This window comes from Lontra canadensis, unplaced genomic scaffold, assembly GCF_010015895.1.
Source record: "Lontra canadensis isolate GAN:19392208 unplaced genomic scaffold, GSC_riverotter_1.0 scaffold189, whole genome shotgun sequence".
Classification (NCBI taxonomy): domain Eukaryota; kingdom Metazoa; phylum Chordata; class Mammalia; order Carnivora; family Mustelidae; genus Lontra; species Lontra canadensis.
The window spans coordinates 1-16,892 of NW_022631183.1; the positions used below are offsets into that span (position 1 = coordinate 1).

Sequence of the window (16,892 nt, forward strand, 5' to 3'; positions counted from 1 at the left end):
GAGAGGCAGGCAGAGAGAGAGGAGGAAGCAAAGCAGGCTCCCCACGGAGCAGAGAGCCCGATGTGGGGCTCGATCCCAGGACACTGGGATCATGACCTGAGCCGAAGGCAGAGGCTTTAACCCACTGAGCCACCCAGGCGCCCCATAGTGTGGGCATTTTAAGTAAGATCACAACAGGAGAAAATAGAGCTGGAGATTCAAGCCCAGGTCTGGGTGATTTTGAAATGTTTGAATTCTTACCTACTAATCCATGCTATCTCCTTTGTTATGAAGCCAGACATTCATGAAACTGTTGTGTCTAATTAGTAGAATTTCTCACTTTTCAGACTTTACTGACAAATTTTTTAATGACTAGAACTCACATAAAGACTGTTGCAATTTCTTGTTTTACAGGAACTGAAAGATGTGGGCCATCGTGATCAGATGGCTGCAGCCAGAGGAATCCTGCAGAAAAATGTTCCAATCCTCTATACCGCATCCCAGGCATGCCTACAGCACCCGGATGTTGCAGCCTATAAGGCTAACAGAGACCTGATCTATAAGCAGCTGCAGCAGGCAGTCACAGGCATTTCCAATGCAGCCCAAGCCACTGCATCAGATGATGCTTCCCAGCACCAGGGTGGGGGAGGAGGAGAACTGGCATACGCACTGAATAATTTTGATGTAAGTTATGCGTAGGAGGCAACTTCAGATTCTTGACCATCTGCCCAAAGTTAAGAGGTTTCTAGGGATATGTGATCATGGTTTCTGATGAAAGTTCATTTTCTACCTAGATTTGCAATCTATGTCAAAAGAAATTTTAGAAATCATCGGTCTACTTGAACGTGACTGGGCCTACAACATTTTTTTCTTTTTCTTTCCCTTTCTCTTTTGTTAAGCTTCTGAATTCTTTTTATGAAACTTAGTTTCCCGTGGGATCATTACCTGTTGAGGATATGAGTTTGGTTTATTTCACCTAAGATTTTAACCTTTTAGCAGATACAAAGCTTTGGGAGATGGAGGCAGAGTGCGTGCAGACTTGTCCTCCAGGGTCTTACAGTCTAGTGGAAAAGACAGATATATCATAAGTGATTATGACAGAAGTGTTGTCACGTTAATCTTACTTGTCTGCCTAGGTGCACTTCTCAGTGACTAAATTGTAATATATGAAATTTAATCAAGTGGAAGCAAATTTGGGCTTAAAATACTCAGTGTAATTCCATATAGTTATCTTTTATAGTTGATGCCCTGGATCTGTTCTGTGTATAGATTCTCTGTACACACTGTCCTATATATCAACTCTTTCTGGTGGTTTTTTTGTTTTTTTTGGGTTGTTTTTTTTTTTTTTAAACTTCTACCCACAATGCTTCATGGCTTCCAGTAGATGGCAGCAGGTTTTTTTTTTTTTTTTTTTTTTTAAGTTTTTTGTTGTTGTTGTTTTAATTCTAAACCCATTGTTGGGTTACATCATCATCATCATCATCATCATCATTTTTATTATTATTTTGATTAACATAACAGAAAAGTGCCTTCCCTGGGGCCAGTATCCTTTCATAAGTAGGAATGCTTTGAAGTAGAGAATCTACATAATGGAGTGCATTTTGTTTTTAACAGTTTTTCCTTGCCTTTATATTTTCCTCCTTTGACCTTCCTTTTCTTCCTTTTGATCCTTTAGTTTGGCATGTGTAACTTAACATTTCTGATACACATGACGATTTGTGACTTCATAAATCATAAAGACAGTGTTAATTCTACACACCATGGTGTTAGAATCGACTTTTTCTTGGAGTTTTAATCATTAAATGACTAAATGTTAAATCATTAAATGATGCATCTTAAAATTTAGTGACCCCTTTTTCCACTCCACTCAGATTTGGCAGTCTTAGGTATTGGACCTCTTTGAAGGCACTAGGGATTACATTTTGCCCTGATTTGAGTTATAATTGTCAGGGGCTACTTAACCTCTTAGGACTAGGGTGAGACTTCATAAAATGAGGGGGTTGGATGAAGTGATTGCAGGCCCATTATAGCTTAATGGGCCTTAACATTCTGTAACCATTTATTTCTCATTCTTACTGGTCAGAAGGCATTGTGTGTTTGGGTTTTTTGGGTTTTTTTTTCCCCCCAAGGAACTTTATTTATTTATTTGACAGAAAGAGATCACAAGTACGCAGAGAGGCAGGCAGAGAGAGTGGGGGGGAAGGAGGGGGAAGCAGGCTCCCTGCTGAGCAGAGAGCCCGATGCTATGCGGGGGCTCTATCCCAGGACCCTGGGATCCTGACCTGAGCCCAAGGCAGAGATAATACACTGAGCCACCCAAGTTCCCCTGTGTGTTCAGTTTTAACAAGAAAAATCTTTTTTTTTTTTTTTTTAAGATTTTATTTATTTATTAGAGAGCATGAGAGGGGGTAGGGTCAGAGGGAGAAGTAGACTTCCCACTGAACAGGGAGCTCAGTGGAGGGATCAATCCCAGGACTCTGGGATCATGACCCGAGCCAAAAGCAGACAATTGACCAAGCCACCCAGGCGCCCCAACCAGAGAAATCCTGTAATAACTTAATCTGATAAGAAAAATGGTCAGCTAAAATGTGTAGGTTAATAATGAACTGGAGGCCTTGCATGTTCAGTTTTGAAACTGAGGGTTCTTGGGAATGGGAAGAAGAAATGTATACTTACTGGAAAGGGCAAGCTTTTTTAAAAGAAAAAACTTGGCATTTAACTTGAAATCAGTAAGAATAGTCTCCATAAAGAAAAATTAAAGACACAATATTTGCACAGACATTTAGCAGTGTGAGGATAAATTGTATTAAACGGAAGAGTTGGAGGGAGGCCAGTAGCTGCTGTCCTGGGGGTATTGATGTTTGCCCTTGTACCTAAAGCTCGCTTGTAACCTGTCCTCACTCACCACTGGTAAAGCTGGGTTTAAGTGGGGTCATGGGAGTGAAGAGACAGAGGAAGGTTTTATTCTTACTGGGGCAGTTACACCTCAAAGAGTAGCTTTCTTGGAATGGATTGTTTATATGTCTTACAGATTACCTTGAAGTCTTTAAGCAGAGAGAGTCTCTAATTTGGACCTAATAGGTTGAGTATGAGACTGTATTATCTATAAAATTTGGTAGATGTATACGATGAGGAAAATAGAATGGAATTGATTATAAATGCATTCCTTTCTGAAACTGAGGACAGAAGTCTGTCTGTTTTTATTGTCTTTTTTTTTTTACTGTGAAACAGTTCTGCTCATGTCATGTAGCCATTTTATACTCTGTATATAGAAAAGGAAAAGAGCTAACTTATTTCCTTAGAATTATCATTTTACTAATACTGTAGAGGCTGACATGTAGATGTTCAGATTCAGTAGCGTGAACATGATTTTAATGCCGACATACTTGTTTTTGTATTTTGTGGTATGGTGTCTTACTGAAGCCCCATTCAGCTGGATAGTATTGCTTGCAGTGCCTTCTTTGAGAATCTAACAAAAAGTGTAACTTTATTTTAGGCATTGGAATATTTGTATTAAATCTTGATGGTCCTGATCAACATTTTGCTCACCTTCATTAATAATGGAGTGAACATGATCAGCACTAAGATTCAGTTAACACTTTCTCTGCAGAAACAAATCATTGTGGACCCCTTGAGCTTCAGTGAGGAGCGCTTTAGACCTTCCCTGGAGGAGCGCCTAGAAAGCATCATTAGTGGGGCTGCCCTGATGGCCGACTCGTCGTGCACGCGTGATGACCGGCGTGAGAGAATTGTGGCTGAGTGTAATGCTGTACGCCAGGCCCTTCAGGACCTGCTCTCAGAGTACATGGGCAATGTGAGTATCAGAACTTTTTTTTTTTGAAGTGAGAATGTAACAGATGCTGGATCTGAGATATTTTAACTAAAAATGGCAAGTGTGCTCTTGGTTGCTTGGCCCGTTAGGATGGGGCAGATTTTTCAAGGAATGGATAAAAAAGTAAGTGGCTTTCTATGTTCCCCTTTCCTCCCAACTTTTTTTTTCTTTCTTTCTTTCTTTTTTTTTTTTAATTAAAGATTATTTGTTTATTTGACAGAGATCACAAGTAGGCAGAGAGGCAGGCAGAGTGAAGGGGAAGCAGGCTTCCTGCTGAGCAGAGATCCCGACCCAGGACTCTGGGATCATGACCTGTGCTGAAGGCAGAGGCTTTAACCCACTGAGCCACGCGCCCCTGTGTCATTTATTTTTATAAACACACACACACACACAGCTTTTTTTTCCATTTAACATTTGGATGTAGGTTGCAGACATTGTGTTGGTTCAGCTCTAAATACCTTAGCATCCATGTACTAATGATAATGACCTTTATTCCCTAAAATTCCATTATCACATCTAGGCTGCCATTTAATTTTAGGCAAAAGGGAGTGCTGAATATATTTATAGTTGGTAGTTTTTTTCATGAACCATATAGAATGTCATAAGAAGAAGTAATTACCAACTACAGCTGTATTAGGTGAACTGAGTAGTGGTTTTGAATTTTTAGGGTTTGTGTTTAAAAACGAGTGCTGTAAAAAAAATTTTTTTTCTATAGATAATACTTGTTGATTTTTATCTCTATGGTCATTACCTTCCTTTTTTCCTTCCCAGATACTTCTGCCATTCCAGTTATTTAATGTTTAGAGTTACTGTAATTTAAACCTTGCACCCAATATTTACTGTTGCAGAAAAGGAATAGGTTAAATAAAATTTATATAAAATCATTTTAGGGACACCTGGGTGGCTCAGTCTAGTTAAGCCACTGCCTTCAGCTCGGGTCATGATCCCAGGGTCCTGGGATTGAGTCTCACATTGGGCTCCTTCCTCAGTGGGAAGCCTGCTTCCCTCTTTGCCTCTGCCTGCCACTCTGCCTACTTGTGTTCTCTCTTTCTCTGTCTCTGAAAAATAAATAAATAAAATCTTAAAATCGTTTTCAAGGGAAGAGAACAACACAGACTAGTTCTCACCAGTGGTTTTTGGTTGTTTAATGCTTTTCAGGAAAAGATCTGGTATTTTTTTATGTATTCATTTGCAATACATCTTACTTGTTCACTTATATGCGTATATAAGTGAACATATAATGGTAAGTCATAATGGAATTCCTAGGGTGAAGATGAATGCTTTAGTGTGTTTATCTTTTTTCGACGATATTGTGAAATTAGTGAAGCAGACTGAGATTTTTTTAAGCCATTGCCATGTTTTGATCGTATGCAGTCTACCTCAGAAAAGTGAGATTAGAGGCTTAGTTAAATCAAATGGAAAAATCAGTTGATAAGTCCGTGAAAATATGGGGCACATTTAAAAATCTGTACCTAAGCTTGAAAACAGAAAATAATAAAAAATGGGTAATTTGAAGAATAGTTCATGATATTAGAGTTTTAAATAGGGGAACAAAGGACTTGGTATATGTGAGGATGCGTTATCTACTATCACATGTAGTACTGAAGTGGTACAAAAATATCAAGTGTATTTATGATTAGGAAAATTCTTTAAAAACAGTCTTTGATTGGGAAGAATACATGATAAATTTCTTATTGTTCTGTATGCAGGCTTCCTAACTATTCTGCATATAAGAGCTTCCTAACGATCCCTTGAGTCTTGGGGTTGATTGGATCTTGGCCTAGTCCTCTCTGGTCATGAGTAATCATCTAGTTTCTCTCCAGAGTGTCAAACAAATACTATTTTCAGTTCGTGCCACAGATGTAAGTAAAGGTAGGAGACACTGATTTATACTTGGAGTTGCGGAGAGCATAATATCACTCTTAAATAACATTTTATTATGTAGGTGAAAGCTAGAACAATGATCTTTGGCTGAAATTTAAGATTGTGGTAGAAATTATCTTGGGATTCAGATTTTATTTTAGAAGATGGTTTCTGGACATGTTTTTCCTAAAGATAAAAATATTTAGTTCCCTTGTATTGACTCAAGTGACATTGAGCAGGTTAGGTGCTGTCAAAAGTGATGGAATGAAGGTAAAGCCAGGGGAAGAGCAATGAAGCACAGTTGAAAGCTTAGAACATCACAGGGTCTGCAAGAAGCAGAAGGAATTGGGGTGAGATTTGTGCTTATTTAGGGAGCTTTCAAAAGCATTTAGAACCTTTAATAACAATCAGAACTTACCAGTGGTATCTGCTTGTGGCTAACTTCATACTGAATATGTGTCACATGCGAAGTAGTAGAGTGCTGAGCACTGAGTAGAGGAGGAATGAGGCACTGGTCTTTTCCTTCTAATACTCGGTCTCTACAGAGCATTTATGGGGAGTGCTAAAATGGCATGGGGATTGCAAGGAGGATGGGATTATTTCTATCTGGGAAACCTGAGAGGTATTTATGAAGGATTTATTTTACATTCTTTAGCTCTACCTTGATTTTTAAAAAATGCCTCACTTTAAGTTTTGATTATTTCTCTTTAAAATATTAGACAAATAATTACGATACATGGAAAATTAAGATAATCTGGCTTAATTAAAACTGGTTCACTACATGAAACTTTGTAGACAAAGTGGTCAAGTACAGAGTGGCTGATGTATTTTTTTTTTTTTTAAGATTTTATTTATTTATTGGACAGATCACAGGTAGGCAGAGAGGCAGGCAGAGAGCGAGGAGGAAGCAGGCTCCCTGCTGAGCAGAGAGCCCGATGCGGGGCTCCATCCTAGGACCTTGAGATCATGACCTGAGCTGAAGGCAGAGGCTTTAACCCACTGAGCCACCCAAGCGCCCCGTATTTTTATTTTTTATTTTTATTATTTGAGAGTGTGTGCCTGCCTGGGCATGAGTGGGGGAGGGGCAGAGGGAGAGGGAGAGGAGTAGGGAGAGAGGCAGGCTCCCATCTGAGTGCAGAGCTCAATGTGGTGCTCAATCTCATGACCCTGAGATCATGACCTGAGCCGAAACCAAGAGTTGACCAGTTAGTGCACTAAGCCACTCAGGCGCCCCTGATATATATATATATTTTTTTTCCATTTCCAGGCTTCTCTCAGCCATGTCATTTTTTTTAAGGTACATACTCTTAAAGTCCTGTTATCATCTCTAGTCTTCCTTCTTTATCCTGTGTGGACATTTACTAGATTTCCATTGGTTTTTCCTCTAAGGCAATGATTTTGAACTTTGGATGCACATTAGAATTCCCAGGGAACTTAAAAAATCTTGATGTCTAGGTTGTACCCCATGTAAATCAGGGTCATTGAATTGAGGTCCAGGCGACAGTATTTTTTTTTAATTTAAGGATTTTATTTATTTGAGAGAGAGGGCAGGTGAGGGCACAAGAGTTGGGTGGGGGGAGTGCATAGGGAGAGGGATAAGCAGACTACCCACAGAGCAGGGAGCCCAGTGATGTGGGGCTCCATCCCAGGACCCTGGGATCACAACCTGAGCCACCCAGGCACCCCCAGGTGATGGTATTTTTTTTTTTTTTTTTTTTTTTAAGTTCCTCAGGTGATTCCATCATGTGGTTCAAGTGGAGAAACTCCTCTGGTGTTTTATTGCATTTGTCCCTACTGTCTCTACTGCCATTGCTTTATTCTAGGGTCTATATACTTTTTTGTTGTTGTTGTCTGCTCTGTTCTGCTTGCTTAGGCAAGTCTGTGCTCATATCTTCAGTAGGACATAGTTCATTCTGTGTTTCAGATTCTCTTCCTACTTCTTGAAAACTTAACCTGCTCTTGCTTAAAGGCTCACATTTTTTCCCCTCCATCTATTTGCTGAAGGCTCTTTCAGACTGCACCATCTTGCATTATTTTTTTGCTGCATGAAGTTTTGTATGTAATTGTTGACTTCCTTGAATTGTTGCTTACTTGTATTTTCTTTATCCATATAATTTCTGCGACTGTGTTTAAACTTATAAAAGGCAGGAACTGGGGCATCTGGGTGACTGAGTTTGGAGTCTGCTTAAGATTCTCCCTCCCAGGCGCCTGGGTGGCTTTGTGGGTTAAGGCCTCTGCCTTCTGCTCGGGTCATGATCCCAGGGTCCTGGGATCCAGACCCACATTGGGCTCTCTGCTCAGCGGGGAGCCTGCTTCCTCCTCTCTCTTTCTGTCTGCTTCTCGGTCTACTGGTGATCTCTGTCAAGTAAATAAGTAAAAATCTTAAAAAAAAAAAAAAAAAGATTCTCCCTCCTTCTATCTCTGTCCCTCTGCACTCCCTCTCTAAAATGAATGAATGAATGAATGACAGGACCTATTTAAAAAAATACTTTCAGGCATTATTATAATACTAGAAGTGGTATTGTGTGAATGATTGCTTTACAGACTAGGTCATGCTGACATGGGAATGAATGAAATAGACAATTTTGTATATTCAGGGTGCTAGGAATATTAGTGGAAAAAAATCAAAAGATCCTTGCCCTTATGGGCCTTACATTTTAGAAGGTTATAGAGAAGGAGACCATGGGAGGTTTACCACTAATTCCTTTAGATCTCCCAGTATATAATGATGTTTGTAGAAAAAAAAAAAAAACAAGCCAAGTACTCTGAAATAGGCAGTGAGGGAAAGTGGTGTCCTGCATCACAGTAGAGTTAAATTTGATTCATCAGGTGAGAGCCAAACTTCTTTTTAAAGGCTTCAAGGGCCAGGAGGGCAACAGACTTAATGCTCCTGTTTGCGTTGTGGTTTAAAGAGTAGGAGGTTAGTCTTGGCGGTACTGCTAACTTACTGTACAGAGAGCTAAGAGATATTGATGCTAAAAGTAATACATTTGACCCCTACTTTCAGAACATTATGGAAATGCCTCAGATGCATGACAATAGAGGTCTTTTGACATTCAGTGGATCTTTGTAGTTCCACAAATGACTTCCAGGTTTCCTTGAAATGAAATGTGGTTATTGTGGTTAAGTCTAATTTGTTCCTGCTCTGTCCGCTTACGGTTACTCCTGGAAGGGTTCTAGAAAAAGAAAAACCGCTTGGATGGATGTCGTAATCTTAAAAGGCTTAAAAGTGAATGGATTGAAATTGAAATGTAATTGAAGTTGAAAAAGAATTGTTACCACTTTATTTTTTCATAATTGAAAGTCATACATATGCATTAAATTACTGAACTACCAATATTAACATTTAGGAATAGGCATTCCAGTTAGTTTCCCTTTCTTGTATGTAGTGTTTTTTTTTTTTTTTTTAATTTTATTTTAAAATAATTTTAACCCTCTTACTGTTCCCTGCATATAAACAAAATATTTATATAATTAGGGTTCAAACCGTTACATTAATGCGTTAGAACAAGATGAGAGGTTAATGGGTTAAATTTTTTATTTCTTAAATACATAGCTGCCTTTGGAGCTCACTTGTATGTTAGAATGTTCTCTGAAGTTATTTCAATGCCAGTGAAAAACAACATTCTGAAGAGCCTTGTACTTTATGCAGTTGAATTCTATATTTCACACTCTTCATTCTGCTGAGGGATATGCTGATCGTCAATATGTTCCTTTTTCCCTTTATTAGAGCATGTGCTTTGAGCTGTTTTCCCAGTAGTAGAATTTACTGTGACCATGCTTGTTTCTGTTACCACACTCATCTTCAAGCCCCCTGACCTCTCAAAAAATAGATAAACCAAACTCCTCCTTCCTACCCTTTATTCCCCACATCAGAAAACACTTAACACAGTATCTGAAATAGAGAAGACCTTCAGCCTTTGAAATGAGTTCCATTTGGTTTTGTCCTGAGCAGTGTTGGTCAGTGGTTTATGGTCTTGTGTTGACAGGATTTAGGATTGATGACAAGCACAGGCTTTGGGCTTGAGTAGCTGTAGCTCTGTGCCATCCAGTGTGGTAGCCAGTAGCCAAATGTGGCTGTCAAGTACCTGAAACGTAACTGGTTTAAACTGAGATGTGTTATAAGTATAAACTCCTTGCCATTATTTCAAAGACTGAGTACACAGAAAAGGATGGGAATATGGTTAAATATAATCTCTTCTTAAACTTATTTTTTACCTGTTTATTTACCTCTACTAGAATGTTTAAAAGTATATGTATTTTTTGTTACTTGGTCACATTGTATATCTCTTGGGTAGTTCTGACTTCTGAGTAACCAGCCAGCAAAGGTGAGTAGATAAAAAAGTTCAACCTCCTCATTGAATGTCCAAAATGGTAGCATATCTGTTACATGGTAACTATCATAGCTTGTATTTTTTTATACCTTAAAGTATAGTTTTAGACAGAAGAAAATTGGTACAGTTTAGAACCTGGTGATGATGATGTTGTTTAAAGATAAATTTTATCTTTGTTCTTGCCTAAAAAACATTGGATGCGTTGGTAGTAGGATCCTAAAAGAAGATTGCATTTTTGTTTGTTTTTGTGTTGCACTGGGCATGTATTTGAGGGATTTGATTATGTTAATATAGCAGACATAAAATTTTTATTTGATTTGGTTAATAGTTTGATATGGAATGTATGAATAGGATGCATTTAATATTCACTTACTTTGAGTGAAGGGAAGCACTTAATTTAGATGCTAATCTCTTCTCAGTTTTGCAGATGCCTTCCTGGAATCACTTTAGCATATCCAGAGCTTCCCAGCCTTTGAAGGAGTCTTCACAGAGCTTGCTACTACATTATTTTGTAGCTGCATTTCTTATATTCAAAATTAGAATAGCTTACTTTTTTTCTGATTATAATTCTAAGTTCGTTATAGATCACATGTAATCCTACCATGTATTCTATACTTTGTGCGTATGTGTGTACGTGTGTACGCATATGTATGCATATGTAGGTACACACACATATCAATTCTTACCTTACCATTTCTTCTATTATTAACAGTAAAAATAAGGATTATTTGTACTGTTTTACTCTGTACCATATGCCAGCCATTGTCCTAAAAAACAACTGTTTTTACCTGGTTTACTGCCATAATAACCCATATTGAGTTGTTATTTGCTCAAAAATACATACACATTCAGCGGAGATTTCTGTCCTGAAAGTCTGAGCTCTCAGTACGTTTATCATTGTGCATCTTTACTACAGCAAATGTGGTTTTATATCATTATTGTTAATGGCTGCAGAGCTTTCCAATGTACTACTTTATAAATGACTATTCTGAAATTAAATACTCCACCCTAAATAAGATAAACCCAGGTCTGATATATCTGTTCGAAGTGAGTCAAGCAGGAAAGCTTTTTACAGTGTTTTCCCAAGCTACACTTTCTGATGTTGAGTGTCATAGATGTTTCATTTGCCTCTGTGATGTGCAGCTATGTGGCTGAGTTGTTGTTTTTTTTTTAAGACTTTATTTATTTGACACAGAGAGATCACAAGTAGGCAGAGAGGCAGGCGGTGGGGGGCGGGGAAGCAGGCTCCAGCTGAGCAGAGAGCCCGATTGGATTTCGGGGCTCGATTGCGGGGCCTAGCCAAGAACAGTGAGATCATGACCTGAGCTGAAGGCAGAGGCTTAACCCACTGAGCCACCCAGGTGTCCTGTGGCTGAGTTTGTTTTACAATATGCTTTGATTTACATCTTTATTTGAACCTGTGGGTTTCCTGTAATAAACTTTCACCTGTATTGCTAGACCACAGTTCTGTAGCGGTGCTTGGATATGATTTTTATTGATTTGTTGGTGTAAGCTTTTCTGTGAGCTGCCTAGCATATTTGGGAGAATTTAGACATAAATAGATGTTGCATCGAATGCAGAATTTGAGCACGTGTAAGACTTGTTTCTATCGATGGAGCAGCATTTATTTAATTTGGAAATCTTATTTGTCAAATATTGATTTTTCTCACGATGGGAAGTGAGAGATTTAAAAGACCTTCTTAACGCTGAGGAGGACCTTCTCCTCAAGTTATATTTTGTGTTGCTTTTGGAGAGGTTCAAGTTTCTTCCGTGTGTGCTACTCAGGCATTACATATTGCAGTATTTAACAGGCAAGTTTTTAACCTTTTATATATAGAAAGACACATGTATTAAATGAAATGCTGCTGGCCTAATGGAGCAATAGTGGAACGGTCTCTTGAGATCAGGATGATGGAGTAGATATGGAAGCATGCCCAGTGTCAGGCTGCAGATGGGTCAGGTTTTAGCCTGGCTATGAGATGGCTGTGAGACTATCCTTGGTATTATTTTATACTCTTTAGATATTGGGCAGCCTTGAAAAGATTTTATATCAAAAAATGTTTTTGGATTAAAAGATTAAACCTCTAAATATATCAATATTAGTAATTGTCACTAGGTGGTAGGGTGAGAGGCAGTATAAATTTTCTTCCATATTTTGCCCCACATTTCTTGGATAGTGTTTCCTATGGTAATAATGAAAAGGTTTAAAAGTAAACTTAGACCCCTTAGTTTCATGCATCTTGGATTTTTAGGTTTCTTTTTCTTTTAAGGTGTTACTTATTTATTTAGATTTTATTTATGCATTTGACACAGAGAGAGAGTGCAAGCAGGGGGAGCCACAGGAAGAGAAGAGGGAAAGGCAGGCTCCCTGCTGAACAAGGAGCCTGATAAAGGACTCTGATCCCAGGACCCAGGACCCTGGGATGAGGACCTGGGCTGAAGGCAGACACTTAACAACTGAGCCACCTAGGAGCCTTGTTATTCTCTAGTTTCTTGAGGTGAGAATTCAGGTTATCTGTTTGAGACCTTCTTCTTCTTCTTTTTTTTTTTTTTTTAATAAAGATTTGGGGCAGATTTTCCCTTCCTTCCTTCCTTCCTTCCTTCCTTTCTTTTTTTGACAGAGATCACAAGTAGACAGAGAAGCAGGCAGAGAGAGAGGTGGAAGCAGGCTCCCCGATGAGCAGAGAGCCCAATGCGGGGCTCGATCCCAGGACCCCGGGATCATGACCTGAGCCAAAGGAAGAGGCTTTATTTTAACCCACTGAGCCATCCAGGCTCCCCATAGGGCAGATTTTCATATAAGGTTTACTTTGACTGCATCCCATACATTATTGTCTTTTTTGTTTAGTTCGAGACATTTTTAAAATTTTTCCTTGAGCCTTCCTCTGACCAGTGGATTATTTGGCAGTATGTTATTTAATTTGTAACTAGATGGAAATTTTCTTGTTACATTTCTTTTATTTCTAGTTTAACTAAAACAATATGACCACAGAGCATACTTTACATCATTTTATTTCTTTAAATTGCTTATTGGAGCTCGTTTTACGACCCCGTGCTACTTTTTTTTTTTTTTTTTTAAGATTTTATTTATTTATTTGACAGACCGAGATCACAGGTAGGCAGAGAGGCAGGCAGAGAGAGAGGAGGAAGCAGGCTCCCTGGCGAGCAGAGAGCCTGATGTGGGACTCAATCCCAGGACCCTGGGATCATGACCTGAGCTGAAGGCAGAGGCTTTAACCCACTGAGCCACCCAGGCGCCCCACCTGTGCTACTTTTGTGAATGTTGTGTCTTCCTTTGGAAAGATTGTGTGGGTTGTGTTATTGCTGGATAGAGTGATTTTTTTATAAATGTCAATTAGATCCATTTGGTAGATGGTATTGGTTGATCCAGTTGGTTCAGTTTTTCCATACATTGCTTATTTATTATCTGTCTGTTGTCAGCTTGCTCTTAATGATTACTGAGAGAGGAGTGTTGACTATAGCTCTAATTGTGGATTTGGCCCTTTTTCACTTCAGTTCTCAGATTGCTACTCTGTGCATTCTGTCCATGGTTTTTAGGTGCTGTCATTGTGATAGGGTGGATTGGGTTTATTCTTCTTAATCAGAAGCAAAACCCAGCCACCTATTTTCAAAACAGTCTGGAAGTAGGGATAACTTGGGCATGATAATACCCAGGTAAAGGAGGCTTCTGAGTTTTAGTTCAGGGCTACTCCTGCTGACTTTCCACATGTGATGCCATGGACGGTGGACAATAAGCTGATGCTTCCAGACAATAGGACTTATTAAGCTTGATTAAGTAACTTCCTAGAGCTGCTTTCTCAAGATAAAACTGGATTGTTAATGGCTGCTCCTCCACCTGATTTTGTTTAAAGGCACAGAACCAATCAAATAAGATGAAATAAAATCATGAAGATGGGGTAACAGGTGGTTGTACTGCAAAAATATGAAAATGCCTTAAAAGAAAAGAGCTGTAAATGAAGTATAGCCAGAGCAAGGTAAACAGGGATCTGTGCAGGCAGAGACTGAGGCTGTTCTCTCTTAAAGAGTGGCAGGTCCTTCCTGGCTTTGTGTGACAACTCCGTTCCTTGCTGCTCTCTTCCTAGTGAAGAACCAAAGTGGCACCACCCCATGTCTGCATGATCTTTAGTTCAGGGATTTAACTCATAGTAGACAAGAAGGGTCTTTTTCTCTCCTCAACTAGGGAAGAGGAGGGCCGAATAGATAGCATATTTGATGTGCACATTAAAGTATGAAGTGTGGGGCACCTGGGTGGCTCAGTGGGTTAAAGCCTCTGCCTTCGGCTCAGGTCATGATCCCAGAGTCCTGGGATCGAGCCCCAAGTCGGGCTCTCCGCTCAGTGGGGAGCCTGCTTCTCCCTCTCTGCCTGCCTCTCTGCCTGCTTGTGATCTCTGTCTGTCAAATAAATAAATAAAATCTTAAAAAAAAAAACAAGTATAAAGTGCTATACACTTGAAAATAGGTGTTTATTTTTAATTTTTTTTTTTTAAGATTTTATTTATTTATCTGACAGAGAGCACACAAATAGGGGGAGTAGCAGTCAGAGGGAGAGGGAGAAGCAGACTCCCCACTGAGCAAGGAGCCTGATTCTGGGGACTTGATCCCAGGACTCTGGGATCATGACCTGTGCTGAAGGTAGACACTTAACTGAAGCACCCAGGCACCCGGAAAATTGTCATTGTTTTAGATACTTTTTTTTTTTTTTTTAAGATTTTATTTGTTTATTTGACAAAGATTACAAGTAGGCAGAGATGCAGGTGGTGGGGGGTGGGGAGGAGACTCCCTGCTGAGGAGAGAACCTGATGTGGGGCTGAAGGCGGAGGCTTAACTCACCGAGCCACCCAGGTGCCTCTGTTTTAGATATATTTGTAACACAGTTCCTTTTTCCTCATTTATTCTTTTTCATCCAAAAAGTAGGTTTTACTTTTGGCAAAATTGTCATGTGTTGATACTAAGAAGTTCATTTAAAATAATTCCTGTTTAAATGTGACAAACTAGTTGTTTTGGGAGGTCACCTGTTTATCTAGAATGCTCATATGTGACAAACATGTAAAATTAAGGCTTATCTTTCTACCTTAATATTTTCTGCCCAGTGATCTTAAATTTGTCTTTAAATTACATATTTTAGAGGACTTAAAGTATTTAACAAATACTCTTGACTTTCCAAACTGTCCTTGCCTAAGACAGGTGTAGCCTGTTGTGCTAGGAAATTTACTTTACTCTCAGTTCAGGCCTGCTTTCTTGAAAGTTACTTTGGTTTTCATATTTCTTAGTCTTAATATAAAATTAGAAGGGTAGAAGTCTATAGAATGTGATGTTTTCTGAGTGAATGTCCTTATTTTTTCTGTTTATTTTGGGTTGACTCTGTGTTCACATCTGACGACTGCTAAGTAAGTGCTTGATAGTCACTAAATAGCTTTTTTATTTTAAAGTGCAACATTGGATGGGGCGCCTGGGTGGCTCAGTGGATTAAAGCCTCTGCCTTCCACATATAGCCTGGGTGGCTCAGTGGGTTAAAGCCTCTGCCTTCGGCTCAGGTCATGATCCCAGGATCCTGGGATCGAGCCCCACATGGGGGCTCTCTGCTCAGCAGAGAGCTTGCTTCCCCCTCTCTCTCTGCCTGCCTCTCTGCCTACTTGTGATCTCTGTCTGTCAAATAAATAAATAAAAATCTTAAAAAAAAAATAAAGTGCAACATTGGATATTTAGAACCAAAGACTGCTGAGAACTGATCTTGTTTGGTCACTCTCTGAAAGTGGCACTGGGATCTTTTCATAATGGATTGATTTGGAGACCTACTATAAGAAAGGTATTTTCTTTCAGTGATTTATACTAAAATAACATCTGCGCAGTAAATTGTCTTACAAGTGTTATTTTCAGATGTGTTTAAATGATTGGCCTCCTGTTTTGGGTTTACTCCAGTTGCAGATTGTTGTAAAAAATTTGCATTTTGTAATTGTCTACCAAATAGAATGCAGTGTAGCATCTTATTTCAAGGCTTCCTTGCTAGTTGTCCTTTAAATTGGACGCCAGAGCATACTTGTTCTGAATTACTTCTTTCTACTTTGAGGGAGAATTACTGGTTTTGTAGACTCAAATATGAAACTTCTCTTCTAGGAGTGAAAAGATTTATGTTTTGGCTTGCCCTTGTTTTGTGTCTATATGAACATTGCTTATTATTCCTTTGTATAAAATAACCTTAAATACTGTATAAGAAAAGTCTTAAATATTTGATCAGTGATACCCAGTTATAGTCTTTAAAGCTCTTAATAATAAATATACTTACTGCTGGGAAGCAGAGCATATTTCTTTATTCTGCCCCCCCCCTTTTTTTTTAAAGATTCTCTACTGTGAAGAATAAAGCCATTATAAATGGAAAAATTCTTTGGTTTAAAAAAATTGTTTATATATGTACCTTTAGTGACTTCTGTTGTGATAAAGGATCCCTTCGTCCCCACCCCTTTTTCAAAACAGGATTTTCTTAGACTGTTAAAATTTCTTTTATTTTTTAAAGAAAAGATTTATTTTTTTTTATTTATTTATTTTTTTTTTGGTCAGAGAGGGAGAGAGAGAACACAAACGGGGAGCAGCAGGCAGGGGGAGAGAGAGATGCAGGCTCCCCACTGAGTGAGAAGCCTGATGCAGGACTCGATGTTCAGGACTCCGTCCCAGGACCCTGGGATCGTGACCTGAGCTGAAGGCAGGTGCTTAACCGACTGAGCCACCCAGGCATCCCTAGACTATTAAATATTCTTTTTTTTTTTTTTTTTTTTTTTAAAGATTTTATTTATTTATTTGCCAGAGAGAGAGAGGGAGAGCGAGCACAGGCAGACAGAATGGCAGGCAGAGGCAGAGGGAGAAGCAGG

The 16,892-nt window shown here is 39.0% G+C and overlaps 1 protein-coding gene across 1 annotated transcript in view; it reads left to right on the plus strand.

Moving 5' to 3' along the window:
* Positions 1-368: 368 nt before the first annotated feature.
* Positions 369-16,892, plus strand: part of CTNNA1 (catenin alpha 1) — a gene marked incomplete at its 5' end in the record, with an annotated part of 117,221 nt that continues 100,697 nt past the window's right edge. Inside the window, 2 exons of the mRNA XM_032847546.1 lie at positions 369-663; positions 3,590-3,793. Of these exons, the coding sequence (XP_032703437.1) occupies positions 369-663; positions 3,590-3,793 (499 nt within the window). The remainder of the gene's footprint in view (positions 664-3,589; positions 3,794-16,892) is intronic.